This window comes from Charadrius vociferus, unplaced genomic scaffold (assembly GCF_000708025.1).
Source record: "Charadrius vociferus isolate BGI_N301 unplaced genomic scaffold, ASM70802v2 scaffold41, whole genome shotgun sequence".
NCBI classification, from domain to species: domain Eukaryota; kingdom Metazoa; phylum Chordata; class Aves; order Charadriiformes; family Charadriidae; genus Charadrius; species Charadrius vociferus.
Genome location: NW_009647013.1, coordinates 626,078 through 650,106, shown reverse-complemented (window position 1 = coordinate 650,106; position 24,029 = coordinate 626,078). Strand labels below are relative to the sequence as shown.

Sequence of the window (24,029 nt, the reverse complement as noted above, 5' to 3'; positions counted from 1 at the left end):
GGGATGTTTTTCTTTTTCTGGAGGGGAAAACTGTGCCTTTGTAATCTACTTTCAGCACAGTAATATCCAAACGAGGAACTGAATTTTATGTTGATACTCCACTTTTCGGTCATTGCCTTAAAAAAGGAATTCATGCTTGGCCTCAAAAATGGGTTAATGCTGTTGTGCAAGAGGAATTCATGCAGTGGAAAATGAAATTAATTTTCACTAGCTATAGAACCTGGTACCCCCATCATAAAAGTAGCGTTTTAACTGGGCTGTGTGTATTACATGTTCTTCATGTCAGGCTTGTATCTCATATGTAATCTTTCTTATGAGAGTATTGTGCAATTTTACATCAAGATAAAATGCAGAAATGGAGGGGAAAAAAGCAGGGAAGTGTGACACAATCCGATCATAAAATAATCACATCTAGTCATCTCTTTTGCTATGGTTGAAAATGCATCCTTTTCTGCTCCTTTGTGTAACAGTGGTGGTTCTGCCAATGTCACGTCGTCGTTCAGGGGGCAGAGCCTTGGAGCAGAGAGCTGGACTTTTGTAATGTTGGGCTCAAGGAGGGACATTTGGGGAAATAAGATTCTTCATGCTCCTAATGCTGTTCAGTGTGGCTATCATCATCGCCTCTGATAATTTTACCGTTCTTAACAAGTTCTTGGTACTGGCTTGGCTTTTTACTCTGCAATCCTTACCCAACGGTTAGCTTTCAGATTTTTGTCTCTTTCCTCTCTTTGCAAGTTCTACCTCGTGTGTTGATGGAGCATGTGGTGCTATGGGAACTAATTCAGATGGAGTGGTGGACTGGGGTAAGATCTTGGCCAGTCACTGTACAGAAGCACAGAATCACTCAGGTTGAAGGGACCACTGGAAATCATCTAGTCCAACCCCGCTGCTCAAGCAGGGTCAGCCCAGGACTCTGTCTAGTTGGGTTTTGAATTCCTGTTGCCATAAAAGCTAGAAGTTCCTTTCTATCGGACATCTAACCTCAGATATATCTGATGTAAGGTAAAAAGTAGGGCAAAAGGGGGAAAAAAGTTTGACGTGTATTTAGCTGCTGTTACATATTCTTGTCCTCCAGGCACCACGGTGTTTTGCTCTTTACAAGGAGAGTGTCAGAGCTTTGTTCCTCTTGGAAATCACAAAGGCAATCAAACTGGGACACAGTGACCTGCCTAGTCTGTGAAAATGTGTCGCAAAACTGGGATGAATTTGGCTGCAAAGTGAAATAGATACTCAGCAAAGTCTGTCTCCAAAGCTGGTTGTAATGTACTTTTCTCTTATGAGAAGTAGGAGTTCAAATACAGCTTCTCTAGCCCAGAGGAAAGGAGAGGGCTGCATCGAGCCAGAAACATTCAAAGGTGGAAGAAAGTGATAATTGTCGTCTTCCCAAGATAAGGAAACGTGTCTGCTTTATTGGGATAGCAGAGTATGGTGTTAAAAGCTTTTACCTCTTTTTTTTAGTCCCGTAATTGAACTGCGTAAGGTGGTTTAGGCCTTGGTGTTAAAAGCTTTTACCTCTTTTTTTAGTCCCGTAATTTGGTTTAGGCCTGGAGGGGTTTATTGGGCTGAACCACAAAATCAGATTTCCTGCAACGTAAAGACAGTCATGAGTTAAGTTTTTCTTAAATGCAAACATAAATAGACTCTCCACACTTTTCATGAAGGCTTCAGGGTTAGGCTAGGCACTGTGCTGATGGGAGAGGCAGCTAATTTAGATATTTAAGAGGAAAACAAAAAAGAAAAATAAACTGTTTCAAAGACATTTACTACTCTAGTGGGAGTCCTTGAGAAATTAAACTAAGCAGTATGAATTATCTTTGCTTGTGATCTGGTATTTGTAGTTTCCCTACGCATGTGGCTTCACCGGATTAAAAGACCTTAGTGCTAACTTGTTAAGAGTGAAGGTGGTGCTCCCCGCTTATCGTTTTGATATTATTTAGAGGAATGGAAGCAGATGTGGATAGCACATTTGATTTACTGTTGATGGGGAAGACCTGATAGCAGGGCGAGTTTAGAACAAATCGCAAACTCAGGTTTTATATTGAAAATTCTTATTTTTCATTAGGAACTCGGTTTTGTGCCGGTTGCTGAATATCCGTGCAGTCGTGCTCAGTCATTGTTGTAATGCACCCCAGGTAGATTCCTAAGCCCAGAGCCAGAAGTAAAAATAGTGATGAGTACATTTAGATATGGAAGGCATTGAAAGGTATAGAACCAGCTATGGAGTCTGTTTCAACTGACTTCTACTCCACTCTGGTGAGACCCCACCTGGAGTACTGCGTCCAGCTCCGCAGTCCTCAACATAAGAAGGACATGGACCTGCTGGAGCGTGTCCAGAGGAGAGCCACGAGGATGATGCGAGGGCTGGAGCACCTCTCCTCTGAGGAGAGGCTGAGAGAGTTGGGGCTGTTCAGCCTGGAGAAGAGAAGGCTCCGGGGAGATCTTATTGCTGCCTTCCAGTGCCTAAAGGGGCTCCAGGAGAGCTGGGGAGGGACTTTTTACTGGGGCATGGAGTGACAGGACGAGGGGGAATGGCTCTAAACTGGAAGAGGGCAGGTTTAGATTAAACATGAGGCAGAAGTTTTTCCCTGTGAGGGTGGTGAGGCACTGGCACAGGTTGCCCAGAGAGGTTGTGGAGGCCCCATCCCTGGAGGTGTTCAAGGCCAGGCTGGAGGTGGCCTTGGGCAACCTGGGCTGGTGGGAGGTGTCCTTGCCCATGGCAGGGGGGTTGGAACTGGATGGTCTTCAAGGTTCTTTCCAACTAAACCTTTCTATGATTCTATGACTTAACCAACATAGGGCCCTGTGCCTGTGCAGTGTCGTCTTCACTAGATCATCTATTTTTTAGGTTTGGGCTTGACTTCATATAAACCAGAATTTCGGAGATAAAATAATGGACTTATCTTAGAATGAAAACAACGTGAAAATCAAGAACAGCTACTGAGAGCAGCATTCATGTATCTAATTTCAGATGTCTCCATCTGAGCCAGGTAGCCTCTGTTTCGAGCTGAAGCAGAGACATGGGCATTTTTATAGTGATTCATGGGACGTTCAGATAAATTATACCTAGTCTTAATTTATTATCTGTTTGTAGAAGTCACATTTGCTCTTATTGGATACTTTTATGCTAGGACTCTTGCTACAAAATTCTGGGGAAATTTTTTGGGGGGAAAGGGTAGGAGAGGTTGGGTTAGTTGGTTGGGTTTGTTTTTGGTTTTTTTTTTCAATCTATCTCCTTCAAAAATCAGAATATGCCTCAGCACCTTTTAAACACACTTTCTAGATCCTGACCAGTCTTGGCTAGAATAGCAGTCATTCCAGAAAGAAAACTTGGTAACAGGGGTTTTTTGCTCATTTTTGAAGAAAGGGCATAGATAAGCACCTAAGACTGCAGTACCTGGAAGGACACAGGCTCACAGTTGGGAATCCCAGGGACAGATAATTTTGCTTTGCGAAGCATCATACAAACATGCTTCATCTACTGATACAGCAGACTTTATCTCCAAGAACAATGAGCACAACACAACTATTTTTGCAAATGTAATTTTAACCAGCTGACGTCTTGAAGCAGTTAGTGTGTTTATCTCTTGAAATCTTTTCTATTTTCCTTCTGATCTTCACTTTAAAAAAAAATTAAAACTGCTTTGGTATTTTTAAGGACTTAATTACGAAGAGAGATGCCGTAAGATGATGTAATACCCACTATCATTTCTATCAGCAACAAAAATAGACACTCAACCCAGCTAATTTTTTTTCCTCTCCGCTGTACCTATTTCACTCCAAGCCGAGGCCCCGGTCTTGCTGTGTAATAATGTCAAATGGGTTTTTACTGAAGCTGGGAGTTCTCACCCACTCACTTCCCTTCATTGCTGGTGTCAGATGGAGAAGGGAGGATTAATTGTGGTTGCCTAAGATACCAAAAGCGTAAATGGAAAGAATGTTTTGTTAACGGTACCTCTTGTCTGTCAGTGACGGTTATATGTATCTAATACAGGCACAAAGGAAAACAAAGTACAAGGTTGCTAATGTATTTCTGTTAGTATGGAAATTATACTGCATTACAGATTATTTTAATATATTATTTGACAACTAACATTGGAGAAATTGATTTTAATATTAGGATTAATCTCTGTCACCTCCTGATACTTGTGGCTCAAGAATTTGTCGGTTGTCTTGTTTCCCGTTTTCACAAACGTACTTTTTGATCTAATCGGTTGTGGGGGTTTTTTACTGCGAATTTTCAAGATCGTTATAGATGTCTCAAAATTACCACTGTTGCGATAAAAATCTCTTCATTTCAGACTGCTTTGGATCGCTAACAACTATAAATCGCTTTCTTTGTTTTGCATCCTTTTTTAAAGGTTGCCCACGGAACAGGGGTAGGGGTAACATTTCCGAGTGCGTTTCGTTCCCGCTCGGCGTGGCTTTGTTCACGCCTGGTGCCCTGAACAAACACCGCAGGAGCGTTACCGACAGCAGAGACTACGCGTAGCCCTCTTGCAGAACCGTTTCAGCACAGGGAAGCTTTCTTACGAACAGGTGCCAACTGAGAAGCGACTGTGGTGGTAAAGCAATGGTAGGCTGAGAGCCAAGGCTACGGGAGTGTTTAGTCATCTGCTCTGCTGTTACTTCACTCTGCTGGATGTTACATCTCACAGTGCCTACTTTGAAATAAAACGGGGTAGAAGCAAAAGAAACGCTGAGACAAGCTGCTGTAAGTTCCAGCTCAGGTTTTGCAGCTATGTCTCTTCATTTCTCCCCCATCCCCCTAAAAAGAGAAGAAAAACAAAGAAAAAAAAAACCTAACTCTATACAATTTATTTGTGTTCAGTTTTTGGAGTACTCCCCCCAAATTCTTGATAGGCATTTGAATTTGCTGTAGAGATTTTAAATTTTGTGATGGCAAAGTTGACTTGCACGCACTTAAGAAATGCTCTTGTAGCAGACGGTCTTTTCCCATGGCTGCATTGTGGGTGAAGTGTAACCCCTGTTGACACAGGCTTTATTTTCATGCACAAGTGCTTTAGAACAATCGCACACGCGGACCAGAGAGAAGAAAAGATGGGGCTTGCAAACATCTTGCTGAAAACAGTGGCGAGAAGGAATTGTTGAGATGTAGAGTCTGCGTCTTTGGGGTACTGCTTAAGTTGGGACGGAGTTTCCCCATTTTTATTGGCTGCAATATATGGCATTTTCCAGGGTTTTTTTGCCATTTTCTCCACTAATCGGGGGTGTTGCCACTATCTTTTTAAATACAAAATCTCAGCTGTTTTACCATCTGTGTTACAGTGGGTCTTCAGAAACATGCGGGGGAGTGCACTAAGCTGGATACAGAAAAGAGGCTTTGTTAAGAAATGTCTTAGCAGTGTTTGTGTGTGGCACAGGCATAAAGAGAATATATTTAGAGATGTCTATAAATCTAGATTTTTCCTCCCCCTTCCTTTTCATTAGTTATTGTTTAGAATTCCTCTTAGAAGAGGTAATGGATTTGCTTAAATCTGCCCTAAGGAATTGCTTCTTGTTGAATGTAATTATTCTGTCCTTAAAAAAAAAAAAAAAAAAAAGAAAGAAAAAAAAAAAGATGTTGAGATAAAAACATATTTCATAGAATGGTTAGAGTTGCAAGGGACCTTAAAGATCATCTAGTTCCTTTTTTCCATATTTTTTCCTATTTTCCATATTACTGTTTATTCAGAAGAGACTGAGCAAATCTGAATTATGAGTTAGGATTCTTTCAAAAACAAAAGTCATGTCAGCTCAGAACAGCAGCATTAATCACAGCATCACACTGTTTCCCAGCAGTGATTCAGTTAATTTCTCCTGGTTTAGATACATAGGAAAAAGAATATATTCAAGGAAATGTATATACTCATGTTAACTTCTCAGAATTCTCCTTTTCAGCATTAGTAATACCAGTCCTGTCTCCTCCTTGCACATCCAGGACGTGGATAAATCCTACATAGGATGCAGTGTATTCTCTTATCTCACCTTGGCATGGATGCAATTTCCAGTCAATTAACATATTGAGTGAAAGCAATCATTTCATTCGCATGACTCATTTCTGGCTGCTTTTTTTAATTGGATCGACTGAGCTAGAGACAAAGGGAAATTTTGATTTCTCAACCGTTATCTTCAGGCAGGTTGATTTGTACTTGTACCCAAGTGTGACTCCTCAAGGTCATCTTTTTCTTTTTTTCTTTTCTTCCTTTTTATTCAGTATTTTGCTGAGGGTGACTTGCCAAAGGAGGTCAGATCTTGCTATTTTTGCGTTCTCAGTTTCATTCCATTCTCCTTTTAATAAGCATGCTTTCTATCTAGAAAGGCCTTTAATTCTGATTATTAAGGAAGCTCTTTTTCCACTGACTCTTTTAATTGCTATTAAAATGGCAACAAAAACTAAGTTAGGAGGTCTGATTTCTCTGGTTTTGAAGCATCAGTCACTCTTAAATGTCAGAATTGAATGTTGCAGTACATGTGTTAGGAAATCAGTCACCTAAAAAAAAAAAGATTTAACTTTTAATTTTAATAAATTAAAGGAAATTGCCTATAATTTGCATTTGACAATTCTGAATAGCAATGCATCCATTAATGATTGTGGCTCTTTCACTGGGATTCAGAGTTGCTTTGAGATGTTGGACAGTCATGTCAAAACAGCTGCAGACCAGCTTGCAAAGAGGAAATCTTTAATGGGGTATTAACTGTAAATCTCTGAAAATCTCAGCGAATGCTGCAACTCGATGTTTCTGAGTCCAAATGATCTGCATCCGAGATAATTTCGGTAAAATGGTGTTTGTCGTGCTCTCTGTAGCCAGTTCCTTGACTACTGAATGACTTGTCCTGCCGGCACAGAAACACAAGGTACAATAAATTTGGGGGATAGTCCACTTTTGTGCATTGATTCCTAGTGATTCCAAAATATTGTTATTTTCAACAAATTTTAAAAACTTCAGTCCTGGAAGGGTACTTACATTTGAATATCTCTGGTCTCAGGACTAAGCGGCTCTGACAGTCGCACTGCTGACAAGAGCTTTTCTTCTGAAAGCTTCAGCTTTTCAGGAAATTGTGATTGCAGTCACCGTATCTATAATGCCGCCGGGCGTAACGTGGGCAACCAACTCCCGCGATGAGTGTTTGGAGAGGTTTGCTTAGTTGTGTAACATAAAGCAGTTCAGAATATGGTATAAATCTAGAAAGGTGTTTACTCTCTCCGTTAAAACAATTTGTTTCTAGAACTGAAATCAGTATTATTAAGTATAGACTATACTTAAAAATAATAGATCTAATGATGAAATATGATGAGATGTGTGGACTAAGTTCACCTCTAAGATTGGTCTCCAGATCTCTCGGATGTGGTCTGTATGTGCCTTGGGCTTAGTAAAGATCCACTTAGCTTAGATATGGCTGGGCTATATAGCATGAAAATGTAACAAATACTTGCACATTTCAACTTTGATCTTTCTTTGACATTATTTGTATGAACAAACAGTGCTCCCCGCCATCATCCTTCTATTAGTTCCTCTGTCTTAACAGAGAATTATCATTTCAGAAAGGTAAATGCAGTATCTTTTCCCAACGTGCATGAAGGTTTGCTTTCCACATGAGCTGAGCCCACTCAAGAGTGAGGTGTGGCTTCAAAATTCAATTGAGGAACATAAAAATACTTTTTTTTTTTTTAATAAATAAGGATGTTTTCATACAAAAAAAAGACATATTTGAATTATCTAAAGAGCTGGGTTATTCACATGTTTTTCATTAACAGTTTATATTCTTAGTAATACAGATATATTTTTACTTGTGTTTTGTTTATGTATTTTTTCTTTTTAATAGAGTTTCTGAAGTCATTATATATAATCTTTAATGCTGAATTATGTTCAAATATCCGTTATGCTCAAAAAAAAGACCAGTGCCTATTTCTCATATTCACCATGGAAGAGTCAAAGTATGAACAGAAAGCTGATAAGCAGTATCATAAACTGATAAGTATCAAAACTGATAAGCAATATCAGAACTGATGAGCTGTGAGAATGTTCCAGGATGTGGAACATTCTCAGGTCAGAGTTATAATGCTTTCACCAGACTATGTCACTCCTCCTGTTTGAAGTTTGGGACTTGTCTTTCTAAAAACGCACTGTTGTAGAAGTTTAAGAGCTCAACTTGAGTATGTAAAAATACTTTCGTCTCCAGTCCTGAAGCAGTTCTTTCAGAGAGAATGAAGAGAAGTTTTAAGTAGAAATATGACATTAATAACCCTTGTTATTATATTTGAGTATATCATACTCTTGTATTTATTTGAGTATATCTGAGGGTGGAAGGGACGTGTGAAGATGGTCTAGTCAAGCCCCTGCTCAAAGCGGGGTCACCTAGAGCAGATGGCTCGCAGCCGTGTCCAGCTGAATTTTTAATATCTCTGTGGACGGAGACTCCACAACCTCTCTTGGCAACCCGTTCCACTGTTCAATCGCCCTTACGGTATTACAGCATTACGTCATAAGATTTTCTCAATCGATGTAAGAACCCTGGCACCAAATTTACAAATAATGTAAATTATCATTAATATTATTCCAGTCACACTATAACGTGAAAAAGGCGGCCTTTAGACTAATGAATATAGTATTTCTGTCTGTGGAGAATAAGGAATATTTTATAAATACCATGTTTGCTAAAATACCTATTTGTTTCTTCTCCCCTAAGTTCTGTACTTTTGCTTTAAGCTATGGTTTGGCTATTATTTGCATCTTTACGAAATTACACTGAACTGTTTCCTATGACTTCATCTCCAGCGATTTCACAGCGCGGTAATTACTCATTCTGAACCATTATTGGAACAAATATAATCCTGTGTGCAACTAGTTTTTTTCTGTATGGCATTATGAGACTGACTGCATTGTGTTGGATCAAAAAAGACTGTACGAAGAAAACAAAAATAAATGAAAAGTAATGGAAGGATGCCAGGAATAAGGTTCTGTTAGAGCTTGTCTTTGGAGGAGGAGGGTGTAAGAGTGTGCGTAGCCTTGCGCAAGAAGGATACGAAGGGATGCAGTTGCTTTTTTAGAAATCCATAAAGACATTAAAAAAGAGCTGTTGAAGTCAAATGGCAGTGCTGGCAGAATGATAATGTGGCCATGAATAAATGTCAGCTGGAAATTAGAGAATTCTGCGATGAATTGAAGGGGGCAGCTCGTGATTTCAGGATAAAGCCAGATAACCGATTAGGTTTGTGTGCCATCGCTGGCTGCAGCAGTGGAAGACCTGACTGGACCAAGGACGTTTCTTTTGGTCTATGTTCTTTATGCTGAGTGTCTTCATTCGAGTAGTGGGAGTTTATTAATGGGGATATATTCCAAGCCTGGGTCGTAGTAAGCTTGCTAAATTTTGTCTTGTGAGAATTTAATGAACTCAAGAAAGAATATCTACTGCCAAAATAGATATTAAGGCTGCAAAGATTTTAGTCCAAGTATATTTTTAGCAGCAGGGTTTACAGGAATCAGATTTTCTGATTCATTAGCGTTTTTTTTTTCCTGACTTATTGTTTAACTCCCAATGAAATGCTAATATCTGAAGAAAAAAAAAGGTATTTTTTTCTGAATCTCAGCAGGGAGCTTCTGGCTCCCTGGCCGTGGGACAAATCTGCCAAACGCAACCTACTGCGGCGAGCCCTCAGTATCCTTCATTTGACAGATTTGCCAGTAGTTCAGGGAAACATCTCTTTAATCTTGTCTTAATCTTTGTGAAAGGTGTGTTGAGCCATGTGTTGTGGGTGCCAGTAAAGAAGCATTTTGTTGATAAAACTTTGTTCCAGCTGTAAGTTTATTGACCCATTTTAGCCCATGCCAACCGCAATCCCTGTGTGCGCAAAGACAGAATAGTACAGTAACGCCATCTGGTTCCACAACGGGGCTGAGGACCACTGCGTGACATTTTTTTTTGGTGAGCGTTGGGATTTAAGTGAGAGAAATCATAGTAGATGGGGTTTGCTTCATCTTTTGTGTTAGACACCTTTGGGTGAGTCGTGCCTTGACTTGAAGTGAGACTTTGTCATTTTAATCTGTGCGTTAGTCACAGGTCTAAGGGAAAGAAAGAGTTCATGGGTCCTTGGACCACTTATGCGAGACAGCTACAGCTCGTCCAAAGGGGTTAGTCTGGAGAGGGGCTGAAATGGTCCAAAGTGAGGAATATGCTCAGGAATTGTGACATGATTCTTTTATTCCAACGGCAAGAGGACAGAAGCTATGCTGGGGAAAACAACTCTGTGGCAGGTGGGGAGTCATTTGTTTTTATCTCTCTGCAGAGGACACCCCACTTCACTTGTACGTGCCTGCAGGAAAAGGAGGGAGAGGTGAAGTCTCTCATGGGTAGTACGCTCAAGTAGACTTGCTTTTCCCATGCTTAATGCCCAGCGTTAGTGCTAAGAGACTCGTGGTACCAGTTCCTCATAATGGTAAAACAGGAGGCAGGTGCTTGGGCAATCTCTCTAATTACAAACTCTGGCTAGCACTTAAAAAATTAGCTGCTGTGATTGAATGCTGTCTTCCATTCCGAGATCAAGCCACAAACTACCAGACATCCCGATAGCTTAATTGAGATCCAACTTTCCCGTGATAAAGAGGGTGTTCTCCCAGAAGTAGTTTCCCGAAGCTGCAGAATCAACCTGTCCCAAGATCGTTGCGAGACACCCGTCAGATGATCGCTGAAGCTCTACTCCTCTGCATTCCCATCCCACGAACGCAAGAGCAGTTCCCGTCACGCTTCCTGATGATCGCTGGTTACTGACACTGGGACTGACTGCGGGGCCTGAAGGGCAAAAGCGTTGGAGGCGAGTTATTAGACTCTAGCCACGAGTCAGAACCTTTTTAGTTGTCCTCTGGGATCCCTTTTCAAGAAGGAGATGGATGAGGAAAACCCTGCAGCACTACCCTGTGAGAGGCCACTCTCTGCTGTCTTATTCTTTATCCAAGCTATTTTTCCAGTCGATGATTAGACTCCGGTGTGTTCCTCTGGCACAATGCGGACAGGGACAGCTTCTGGTGAAAACTGGTGCTGTTCTTCTAGGGACCACATGATTTCTTTCCCATGTATTTCTTTCCCATGTATTTCTTTCCCATGTATTTCTTTCCCATAAACTGCCAGAGAAACTCAAGAGAAATTATTCTAAAATATAAGGCATTGCATTTTAAATGTTCTGTAGAGGCGGTTTCCATAAGGGTGTATTTTTTGGGCACTTGGGTTAAATTCTTGGGAAAAAAAAAAAAAGTGTTGTAGATGAGTTCAATATGGTGAGACGGATCTGCGGTGCTGGGCTAACACTTCTGTGGTGAATAAGTTTCCTCCAGAATAGCCTGTATCCCATTAAGATGTTAATTTTATAAGCTCTTATTACAGCGTCTTATTTATTTTAGCTTGGGTTTGGTTTTGAAGCTATCTGTTACTGGCCCAAGTCTTCCACAGGCTGATCGCTTTGCTTTAATTTCCACTCTGGGTATACAGCAACTCGGTCGTTATTAAGTAAGTCTGGGGAATAGTTAGTAATGCTTTTTCATAATTGTTCTAACAATTTAATTGTTTTAATGTGAGCCAATGGGCAAAGTTAACGCGTGGTGCTTTCATGCTCCTGCGGCTGAGGAGAGCGCAACTGAGAGCAAGGAACAAAGCGCATCCGTGTTCTCACGTGATAGCGCAGAGCTGCGCCTTCAGAAATCCCCCGCTCTGAATGATCCTATTTATTCTGCTTGGAATCGTCGGGATGTCTCACGAGCCATGTGGCTTTTGGTATTTAGAGCCAGAAGAGTTTCCTTTTGTTTCTTTTGGATGCAGGGAACTCTCCTGATCCTGTTGAGACTGTTTCACACAAACTTGAGATAGTCTGAAGTATGTATTGCCTTTGTCGTTACCTCTTAAATGAGGGCTAAATCAGGTTAGCTATTACTTTTTGGGGGGGTACTTTGAGTTTCTCAGTTCTTGGCTCGTGCAGCAGAATGGTGGCATGGATGTGCTTGTTGGATAAGAGGGCTAAATCAGGTTAGCTATTACTTTTTTTGGGGGTACTTTGAGTTTCTCAGTTCTTCGGCTCGTGCAGCCTGGTAGCCAGAATGGTGGCATGGATGCGCTTGTTGGATAAAACAAGCATGCCGCAAGAATTTAATAACCTGGAAAAATAATTTTATTTTACAGTGACAAATGCTACGACATTTTACTGGGAAATGAGCAGTGTGAGTGTGATATTCTAAGTCTCAAAGCAACGACAGTGATGGAAACGGTTCTGAAAGTGAGACTGTTGGATCAGATTCCCTTTGGTCTTTCCCCCGCTTCTCCCATTTTCAACAAAAGGATGGGTTAATTTGAATTTCATTGCTTTTTATCCTTAGGGAAATATCAAATGATCCAGCGTTATTGTGGAACCGTGCCCCAAAGGAGGGGGACAGGTGTTGTGTTTGTGCTTTCACTTCACATATGCAGTGAGCTCATTAATTTGTGATTTCATACATTTTAGGGGGAAGAGGCCACTGGTCTCTGTCACTAAAAAGCAACCGTGATTGATCGTTCAGGGGCAGAAGGGGAAAATATTCTGAAATTAGTTATATAAGCACCTTAAATTAACAGTTTGCCTACAAAGAAGCGTTGTTTTTCCCTGGAGGAATGCTGAAATTGATGTTTTAACCTCCTTTCTGAACACCTGCCACTGCGTTTCAGTAGGGAAACAATGCATTCAAACTACTGTCTTTTCGTCTTGAGGAAGGAAAGTACATTTCTGTTGGATGATCTGTACCACCCCAGCTGCTACGCCAACCCAGCAGATGGGAGGAAAAAAATGGGTTACAGAAATCTTGCTATCGCATATGCAATCTTTTTATCTGACAGAACTTGTTCGTTGGTCTTCACTAGGTGAAACATCGGTGCCCGTGCTGCTTGCGAGACGTGTCTGAACAGAATAGAGTGGAGCGTAGAGCGCACAACCCAAACCCCTACGTCTACGTCTCCTTGCCTATTTTTTTCTCGTTAGCTGGATGCCTCTGAAGGCCCAGAGCTGCACAGCAAGAGAAGTTTAGTGCAGGGACTTAGATCCGTGCAATCTAGTGTTCCCATGGGTGTCTGCATGAAACCTGTCGAGGCTTTCCAACCATATCTTCATCTGTGGCCGCCTTTGCAGCAGGTCCAACTTGACGTGCAGCGATCAGGCTGTCGCTCAAGAATGATGCTAACTGCTTTGTGCCAGCTTTGCTAAATTGCCAAGTTCTCGTGTTGCTAGAGTGCACGAGCCCCTCTTGCTCCTCCAGGAAAGCGATCGGCTCTGAAGGGAAACGGAGAATCGCCACCAGTATTATCTTTCCTTTAGGAGAGGTTCTCATCTTGAAGGACATCGCCACTGGCTCCCTTCCGGTCTCTGTTTCCTTGACACTGTCTGCCCTCACGGACAGGCGGCTCCCGATGTTCAGAGCAGACCAGCACTCTTGTAAGACAGGCTTTTATCTAGCAGGAAAGCTATTATCACAGTTTTTTAAGGCCCAGGGGAGATCTGCAGTGTCTCTAGATTCGAGTCGGTGGCTTGCCAATATCTAAGAGGTCTTTTGAAAGCCTTTGATACATGATAAAAAGGGAGCGCTGAGGTTAACAGACATAGAGAAGGGTCTGGCAACGGTGCCAAGTGCGAAACCGAAGAAATGACTGAATTAAATTACTTAGTAGATGTTCACAGTTATTGTTTCAGCTGATAACGTGAGTGTTGCAGGCCTAAACTGTGGTATTAGTTTTAAGAGGTTCTTTTTCCTCATTGGCTGTGTCTGCAGTGGAACTCAATGTAATAATAAAGGGATTGCTTTTCTGCTGGGATTCACGCTCCTGGAGCTAGATGATCTCCAGAGGTCCCTTCCAACCCTAACCATTCTGTGATTCCTCCATCTGTGCCAAAAAAGTACTAATGTTTGAGAGCTGTTACTTTATAGCTGAAACAGTGTTCGCCCTCTATTTTTAGATCCACGTTGGGACTTTTTATTACCATTTCACGACTTGGATTACTCGCAGAACAAAACCGAAAGTTGTAGTTAATGCTTATACCCAACTAATTTCAGGGGAAATTACTGTACTGCGTAATGTGCAGTTAAGTCCTACAGCAGACAACAGAGGTGGGCTGGATGCTGCTGCGGTTGCAGAGGGTATTTTGTGATCAAATCCCCCTTTAGGTCCCTACTTTGAAAGCTGACTATCTACAAGGCCTTCAGTGTTCAAACCACTGGGGGGGGACGGGAGGATGTCCCACATCTCTAGATGAAGGGTGGAGGGACGTAGCACGTTACTGTATGAAAATTATTACAGGACATCATTAACCCGTCGTAACCTAAAAATGCAACAAAGAATGCCTTCAACATACCTTGCTAAGATACTCTTGAATCTTTAATTGTAGCTTCAGAAGCTTCATACCGTGCACTTAAAATCAAAGCACCAACAATAATAGGCTTTTCTTGGCTCTTTTTTCCCTCGTGCCACTGAGAATGTGCTTTTTATGATATCTAACAGTCTGTCTACTGAGTAAATTACAACATCATAATGATTAGCAGCGCTTGGCTCGCATTGTAATTCTGTAAAAGAAAAGGAGATGCTGCGTAGAGAGTTCACATTAGGGATTTTTGCTCCTTGTTATTGCGGTATTTGTTATGTGTAGTTATACGGAGCTCAGCATAAATCAGCAGCTCTGAAGGGCTTTGTAGAAAAACAAGAGATGAAAATACATTTTAAATTCTTAATAACCACATTTCAGTTTCTTTTCCTCCTTTCAGTTATGTCAATGGTTCAGCGTTTGGGGATGTTTCTTAAACAAACTTTGATATTTGTAGCAAACAGTATCAAGGATGTAAGTTTACCCGCTTTGTTGTTGTTCTCGTAAAACGACGGCAGCATTTTCATTCACAACTTCTTATTGGAGAGAGATTTTATCTGAGAATACAATTTTAAAAGGAAAACTCGTTTTCCTGCTCTTGCCATCTCTCCATTTCCAAATTGTATATTCTACCACACTTCAATTTTAGTAGGTTTAAATTTGCAACCGTCTTTCACTCCAAGTTGAAATATTTCTGTAAGAAAGACCAATAAATACATGCTGTTTCTTTAGATGCTTCCCTACATCCTCACTTTTAGGGAGGTATATAGACCCAGTTAGTGCTTAAAGAAGTTGGCATTTGTTTAAGCTCCTAAGTGGTTTTTTTATATGCTGAATTTCTAAAAACACAGATCAAAAGTGCATCCGGTGACCATATTACATAAGTGTGGACGGCATGAGAGACCCGAGAGGCTCATTTGTCGATTAATGCTATAGCCAAAACTTGTGTGACTTCTCTCTTGCCTCAAATTTGCAAAAGTCTTTCCCCAAAGAGTCAAACGAAATGGAGCTATAGGGCTGGAGAAGAGGAGAAAATTATAATCTCTGCAGGCAGGCGAGGACAGTCGTCTACAGCATCTAGGATTGTGTTACATATTCCCTGCATCATCTTCGCTCTGCAAGAAGATAAATAGAAATTGTGGATCTTGTCCAGTTCTCACTGTTGGCTTCCCAGGTGGTTACACATGTAGAAGTCGTATGGTTTTATGGAAGTCTGGAATTTAGTGAAGTCTTATGTTTCCTCTTTTAGTCATCCAACTGAGACAAGTGGTGAAAATTAGGATGCTGATCATTGTAGAAGTGCAGACAGCATTACAGCAACAGCCTTTTGTCTGAGCACTTATTGAGGTTTCATGTGTTGGAGTTGGATACTTCTGGAAGAGTTTGGGTCCTGCACAATGAATTCATCGAGAAAAGGAAGAGCGAGTGATTTTGCAGTGCTGGAATTGTTGGCATTGATGCTTCAGCCGATCCATACTTGCCTCAGTAGTCCCAGTTACCTGGATTTTCTCAGCAGGAGGCATAAATAGCAATAGGCAAGCTGAGCTTTGGAAGCTGAGGGTATATAAAAATGGTTTTAAAACAGCAGAAGTGCTACTGAAACAGTTTCAACATTATACTCGCTGTCAGTGAGGATATACTATAAATAAGGACCCTTATTTCTAGAACTATCAGTGCTGCGGTTGTGTAGCAAAGCAGATCACATTAGCAGATGCTTTTGGAAAATGTTTTGCATTTGAGTGAAGTGGCGTGTGAAGTTCGGATATTCCAGGTCAAATTATAATTTTATGTATTGTGAATATCTCTAACGATGCTAAAGCCTGCAATATTTTGCTGTTGTAAGTTGTATTTTTTCACTCTTCCTAAATAGCTGGGCAGTATAGCAAAAGCAAAAAGCTCCTGGATTTAAGTTTTGAGGGTTAACACGAGTGAGCTTTTGTGTGTTTTTACTACTTTTTAAAACTCTGCAACCTGTTCTCTGTCCTAATGAAAGAAAATGGCAGCGTTTCGGGCTTGGAGTTACGTGAGTGCCGTGCTTCTGAGAAATAGAGACTCGGAGGCTTTGCGTTTACACACCTGGTATTTTCAGATTTAGAAGCCTGGAAAAGTAATTTCAAGCTTTATTTTTCCTATGTTAATTATTATGAATGTCTCATAATCCACAGATACGTGTTGTTCAAAACAGGTGCAGTCACTTTAGTATTAATGATCTAATATGTGTTACTACTTGAATTGCTTGCTTTGTGCAAAGAGGCTTATTTTCAAGAAATGAGGTGTAATGATGTTTAATAACTGGCTTTGCCAAGAGTGGGATGTTCTTCCTTTCACCTGAAAGTATTGTTGTGTATATTTATTTTAATTTTTGCTTGGAATTATTTATAGCACCCAGCATGAATAAGTTGAGCCAGAAGTTTTGATATCAAGTGATTTACTACAGTATCTTCATGGAAGTAATATAATTTACTTAGTTGAATAGGGATTTGTAATATATTCAGCATGGGCAATAGCACACATCACAGCACCTGATTTCTGTTGGCTCTAACAGAAAGCAGTTTGACTCAGTCAATAAATAAAGATGTCCCGTAGTATAGAGAGCAACCGAGAGCTTTAGCGCTGGAACTGTTTTATTCTTCGTGCAAGAATCAAAATTGGATTCCCCTCAGGCCGGTAGTTATGCCAGGGGAGACTTGGCTCAGCGGACAAGCATTATATGTAAATATAAACATTTACCTGAATATTACCTTCATTAAGAAACAATGAATTTCACCATTTATTTCCCCTTAGTGCTGCATTTGCACATTATGAAATGAGATAATAAGGTTAATTTTTGAGAGCTTAATTTTGTTGGATAAATTTTTATTGGGTAATTGTGGGGGTTTTTTTTTTCATGACTGGAATCTCACAGTTTGACTACAAAACCACCTAGAAAACCTTCAGACTCGTTTTGCATGGTTGCAGCGTAGGAAGGTCCATAGTGTTGTCAAAGACCTTCACCATCAGTGTTTTTCCAGGGGCGGAGATCGATGGAAAGCACACTAAGCAGCACTGAGGAGAGGATTGACATGGGGGAGCCTTGATCCCACTTCATACGAAGATGAACTCTAAGAAACATCTTCTAATAATGCTCATTATGTTTCTACATGTAGTTGAAAGATGGGCATCTAGTTAGTGAAGACAAAAATCAGTGGTCCTGAATTCTGGTCATGTTCTAGTCTGCCACAGCTGTGCTGTGTAATTTTGTGTAAGACACTTAAATTCTCATTTTCCATTTACAATGGTGAAATTATTCAAAAATGTGTAATAATACAAAGTATGAAAACAATGATTGCTGAATTTTCACTGGTCCATGTAGGAGCTATGCTGCCCATCAGCAACTGGAAAGTCACGGGGCATGAACCTGCTTCTAGCAAATCATCTTGACACAGTGACTACATTGAATTCAGGTTTTCAGTTTGGGAAAAAAAGTGGTTCTTGATGTTGTTTTAGGAGATTGTATACAAGTTTCTACATTAATACAGCCTTGTAGGATCAGAGGGAAGCTCTGAATGTCACTGTCAACATCTTTTGTAAACTGATAACCTTAAAATATAACGCTCAACTTTAAAAGATGCTCATTCTCACCATTCCTCTTTGAAAGCTATTTTAAAATCCTGCTCCTGTAAGGATGACGTTTCTTCGTGGCTGATGCAGCCGTATTTTTTTCCTGTTGCTTAGCTGAAATACTCCTAGATGGGGGTTTTTGCCATTTCAGTCTTTAGATATTTCATGTTATGTGGCAATTATTTTTCTCTCACCTTTGAGTCTTTAGAGGCCGGGCAAGGTTATTGCAAGATAGGCCGGCTGTTCCCTGCCATCCCCCAGCCCTCCTCTATACCCCTCTGCTTTCCCGGAAGGTGAACTCAAACAGCATTCCCAGAACTGCGCCAAGTATTTCAGTTTCACTCTTGCAGTACGGATCAAACAGCTTGTTTGGTAATATCTTCTGTTTTAAACAGGCCGGTAGATAGCCAGATTGCTTTCTTAATTGTAACGGTTTTTATCAGCTGCGTCACCATCAGTCTGAAAGCTGTTGCTGCAGGTACTCCTTGCTGGGAAGAGACCTCATTTCACGAGCGTCTCCCATGATTAAACAGCCCCAAACCTTTCTGCCGTCTACTAATCCTTGAGCCATCTGTGGATCTGTGTTATGCTGTTGCGTGCCTGCTTTGTTTCTGTTGGGATCAGGAGAATTTAACAGAAGATCAGTCGAATTTCCACTTGTTTAAACGTCTTTTCCTGCCTTAGCATTACATATCCTAAAGCCATTCTAGTGGGAACCTCATACTGTCATGTGTCACAATATGAGACCGTCGCTGACATCTTCCCCTCACCTGTCAAGTTCCTTTTCTGCCTCAGGTTTGCTGCTTTCAGCCGTGCTCCTCTCGGGCAGAAGACCCTTCTGCTCTGGATCCGCTCTGGCTAAAGGCCCGTCAGTCCTCACCAAGGAGTCCTCAGCTCCGGGAACTCCTTCCCTCCCTTCTGCTCTGCCTTCTGCCCTTGCCATCACGTCTCCCGTCCTTTCACATCATCTGCTTGTCATTCGCGTTCTCTCTTGGTCCCTGACTGCCTCCGTTTTCCTCCTTTGCTTACAGGTCTACCTGTTCTTCTCCTTTATTGTGCCATCCCTGTTCGGCGTCCTCATCCCCTGTTATAATAAAATTTTTCAAGGTGTTTTGCAGACCCATTCCTTCAGGCTCAGCTTGGCTGGCGGCAGTTCTCTTGTCTTCCCTGGTTGTTGGCTGCAGTGAGTCTTTTCACTGATCCCTCACTTAGGCTTTCTGACCAACTCTCCCTCAGCTGTGATGAGAAGCAGGGAACCTCTGCCTACACCCCGACTCATTTAACGGCCAGTGGATGTTTGAGATATAAAGTACCTTCCACGGTCGTAGTGTAAGTGATAGTGTCACACAAATGCTTACGGAGGACTTAATTACACCAGAATATGTTAGTTCCTCTCCTCTACAGCCTTCTGGTAAGAAGACGGTGGTATCTTTCAGGCTTGTGCTTGAAGTTCTCTGTTCTTGAAGGTTCAGGTCTGAGTTGGGTTATTGATTCAAGGGAGTCCCCGGATGCCTATTTCTTTGAAAACTACCTTATAGACCTTCCCGGAAATAATATCTTTGCATCTTCTCTGCTCCTTTTCCAAACAAACCTTTTGCATATCAAAATGTTTGCAAAAAATAGACGTGGTGAGCTTTTCCAAATTCAGTTGATCCCATTGAAGAACTGGGGAGAGGTAGGAGTTTTGGGTCAGTGAGAATCAGGCGGTCGTACCTTGCCAATGCCTGGAGTTCTTGAGGGAGGGGAACCACAGGTATGACCCTCCACCGAAGGGTAAGGAATAAAGCATTGAACATCCCATGAAGCATTTCATTGGGCTTCTTCCCAACAGCAAATGTAGCACCTGGTTCTATATAGGTTAATTCCATCAAAGAAACGAGTCTTTGTAATCTGTAGACTAGAAAATATTTCACAGTTATTCGGGGCACAGACGAAAGACCAGAAATACAAATAAAGGCCAGGACCTCACAGCAGCTGAATCTTTTGTTTTACTCAACAGAAGGCTGCACAACACACTCGGTCATGCTCTCTAGAGCCACAAAGCAAAGGAACTCTGTTGCTGTTTACTTTGGCTCAAGGCAGAGACGGCTATTTTAAATGAGTTAATGAACAGAGTAATGAACTATGGTTTGTATAATCTTCTTTTCTTTTCTCTCTCTTAGGTCACTCAGATGAGTCGTCCAGATTTGATTCTCTTTCTGATGAAATATCTCATGGCTTTGGTCGTTGGGATACCCTCAGTCTTCTGGGTTGGAAGCAAAAAGACCTGTTTTGAGTGGGCTAGCTTCTTCCACGGACGCAGGAAAAAAGAGTGAGTATCGGTACCTCGTAGATAAACTGGTTGAGTACTGGCAAATCATCTCCTCTTCCCTTCTAGTCCTGGAAGAGTATTTGGTTAGTTTTTTGTGGACAGGAACAGATAGGGTTCTTAGAAATTTCTCACTATCTAAAATGGAGCAAGGAAGAACAAGACGAGTTACAGCTAAAAAAAAACCCTGAAGAATTGCTGATTTTTCCATAATTATTCTTTGGTCCCAGAATCAAATGTATATTGCTCCGTCTGTTTTCAAAGTATTTTTTAACAAGAATTAGGTTTCTGTTGAATATTACAACTTCTCTGCCATTTACTGAGAGGTGGAGTTGAAAGTTTGTATTTATAAACGTGCTTATCCAGTCAACTGAACCAGACCTTTAAATTGAACTTAAATGTAAGTTCTTTTTGCCGTGATTGCAGTTAAAGCCCATTGTCTCTGCTTTTAATCTTGCCTTACGCATGAGTGCCAAAGCCCAGTTTGAGAAAGTGACGGTAAGAATGTCTTACAGGTTCTGTGAGACGGAAATGAATTTAGAGTAAGGTATGGCATAAATTTAGAGACAATCTGTATGGTTATGTAATAGCTGTGGAGAGCTATTTTCATAATTGGAAATATTGTCTTGTAAGTAGATGTTTCAAAATAGATGCCCGAATATAGCGAGCCGTCAAGAGAGTGCTCCGTGCCTTTCACTTGTCCATCCTTAACAGAACCGGTCACCTGCTGAGGTTAAAGTCAAATTACCTTCTGTAGAGATGGAGTAAATTTTTCTTTATTTGAAAGATAACCTACTAAGAGATGCATGGGGTTAACAATTCCATATGATTTTAATACATGTGCATACATTTAGATAGGATTTACGCAGAGGTGACGTACTAGTTTGGTGGGTAGAGGACAGGAATAGGGTTGAGGAAGGCAGAGGGAGCTGTTTTACAGGACTGTCTTATCTCGGAGGTGCTGTCTCGGGCAGAGCTGGGTGGCTCCTGGCAGTGCCGTCCCCTCTCCCGGTGCAGGCAGGCAGCGGAGCGGCTCCCACGCACCGCAGCGCCTGGCTGGAGCCAGATTCCTTTGCCGGCCCCGTTCATTGAGCAGTAAAGGGCAGAGCCGATACCAACCTCCCTCCTTAGGTAGTCTGCTGTCCTCCGTGAGCGCAAAAACTAAGAGGAGGTGCTAGCCAGGCGGAGGAAACGGAATGTGAAAGAATAATATAGAGAATGGGAGGGGAGGAAAAGGCCTCCCCACAAAAAAGGGATTTAAAAAAAAAAAAAAAGAAAAGAGGAACGTCGAAGATGTGATAGCACCTCCTTTCATCACGCTATGGTAGAGCAGCCAAGCGTGTGCCCCTCTGCCAGCCCTTCCCAGCAAGGGATTTTGGCAAACAGAGAAGCTGTGGGGCTGTAACCACTGATCTACGGGCCACATGCTTGTGCGTTATTAGATATGTTGTATTTCATCTGATGTTCTCCTCCTGCTGCCGGTTTTAATCCAGGTTTTAAGTGATCATTTGATCACTTGAGGAAGCGGCTTCCCGTGTTCCCTGAGAGGCAGTTCCCTGGGTAACCTGAGCTTGCTGAGCCACAGCGCTGTCCCGAGGATTTTCTTCTAGCAATGTCCGTAAACTAAGGCAAATAAGCAAACAACACTGCCATCATTCCGCATGCCTGGGCTAGAGGATCAGATACAGGGAACAGGAGGGATTCAAGAATATGAACTTATCCAAATGTAGAAGTTCTTCAAAATTAGGCAAATAGAGATATTAGAATGTAAATAAATGGTCTCATTTGCCAAACTGTAATATTTGTCTGTTTGGTTTGTAAATAGTTACAGGGCTGTTACGGCGATCACTTTTATACTGCGGTCATCAACGTTAACTGTGCGAATTGCATGTCTTGTTCAGGGTTGTAAATGAGAGTCGTCAAGTGCTGCAAGAGCCAGACTTTGCTCAGTCTCTTCTGAGGGATCCCAATACCCCCATCATCCGAAAGTCGAGAGGCACTTCCACCCAGGGCACCTCCACTCACGCCTCCTCTACCCAGCTGGCGATGCTGGACGACCAAAGGAGCAAAGCGGGCAGCGTCCACAGCAAAGTGAGCAGCTACCACGGCAGCCTGCACCGATCGCGTGACGGCCGGTACGTTTCTTCTCTTTAAAACCTTGTAGAAAAACTGGGACAAGCCTCTGCTAGCCGGACGCTTGGCCACCATGTTGCTAGAAGCGGTGGTTCGGCTAATATTTGCTTTCTCTGACTGCATCTCCTCTCCCTGTTAGCGTCTGCATTGGAAAGGGAAAAAACACCATGGTATTTTTCAGAGCCTATGCTAGTCTCCCTGAATGACATGGCGTGAACGTGTTCAGCGCCAGTTTTCCCGCAAAGGCAGCGATCTGTGTTACATCATCCAAGCGCACGGGGAAACAGATCTCTCCCGGAGTCAGTCTAGTATTTTTGTGGCTGCTTTTCTCTGTGTGTGAATTGATTTTGTTTCCGTAACTAGTCCTAGCCCTGCCGAAGGGAACAACAACAAAAGTTACCCACTCGAACTTGAAGGTGTAGTTAAGGCTTACAACATAATTTATCATCAAGTATTTTACTCCCCTGATTATCAATATTATACGTAGCGCTGCAGTAAGACCCGAGCTGCATAAGGAGTTGAAACGATTTGCCTGAGGGCTGTGGGAGTGCAGTGACTGAGCTCGACAGAGAACGACTTTCTTCACAAAAGCAGAGGGTTGGTCTGCGTGTGTGTGCACATGCACCAAGATTTATTTACATTCTTTCATGACTGCGGCGGTAACAATAGTAATAATTGTCCTCTATTTTTATAAATTAGGTACACTCCCTGCAGCTACAGAGGCGTAGAAGAAAGACTACCTCACGGCAGCATGTCACGACTGACTGATCATTCCAGGCATAGCAGTTCTCATCGGCTTAATGAACAGTCGCGTCACAGCAGCATCAGGGATCTCAGCAGCAACCCAATGACACACATCACGCACGGGACCAGCATGAACCGCGTTATCGAAGAGGATGGCACCAGCGCTTGAGCCGCTTTTGTCGGAACGGAGTAGTTGATGTGGTTGCATGGCTCGCGGTCCCTTCCTCAGCGATGTGATAATGCTCAGTATTATCATGCCTCTCATCAGGTGCCGATTTTGTGCATCAGGAAGCCGAAACTGGCTTCTTCGCGTTGGAGCCAGCGGTCTTGTACTTGCATCAGAGCTAGAGTGTTCAGCAATCTTGAATTATTGAGTAAAAAGCTGGTTGCCTCATTTGAACCTATCTGTAGGTAATTATTTATTCGATACCTGTTACTCATCAGACACCTTTGCTGAATTTCTTATTCTTTGTTGAAAAACATCTCCCCCCCTCCGATGGCTCTGCGTGTCGGTAGGTGTTACCCTTGAAAACTCGCTGGCAGGGTCGCGCTGAGATTTTTTTTTTCTTAAGGGCGTAAGGGAACTCTTGAATATTGAAGGAATTCCTCCGCGCATCTCTCTGATTAGATAACAAACTGATCCTTGTTTTCATCAAGCACAGGGGGAGGGGACGGATATTAAATGCTGTATAAAGGACATCTGTGCGAATCGGGAGGCGTTTTTAATGATTACACTGGAAATGCAACACAGGAATGAGCGTTTTGGAGAAGGAAAGGAAAGGAAACTCCGCTGATGATCACCAGCTCTTACCGGAGCTGTTCAGGCTCAGTCGTTGGGACGGGGTGGGAGGGTCGGGGGAAGAGAGAGGCAGGGAAGAG

At 42.0% G+C, this 24,029-nt stretch overlaps 1 protein-coding gene across 1 annotated transcript in view; it reads left to right on the top strand.

The window, feature by feature from the left end:
* Positions 1 to 23,319, top strand: part of FZD3 (frizzled class receptor 3) — a 55,827-nt gene extending 32,508 nt beyond the window's left edge. The window contains exons 4-6 of the mRNA XM_009895440.1: positions 20,128 to 20,276; positions 22,175 to 22,408; positions 23,106 to 23,319. Of these exons, the coding sequence (XP_009893742.1) occupies positions 20,128 to 20,276; positions 22,175 to 22,408; positions 23,106 to 23,319 (597 nt within the window). The remainder of the gene's footprint in view (positions 1 to 20,127; positions 20,277 to 22,174; positions 22,409 to 23,105) is intronic.
* Positions 23,320 to 24,029: the final 710 nt, after the last annotated feature.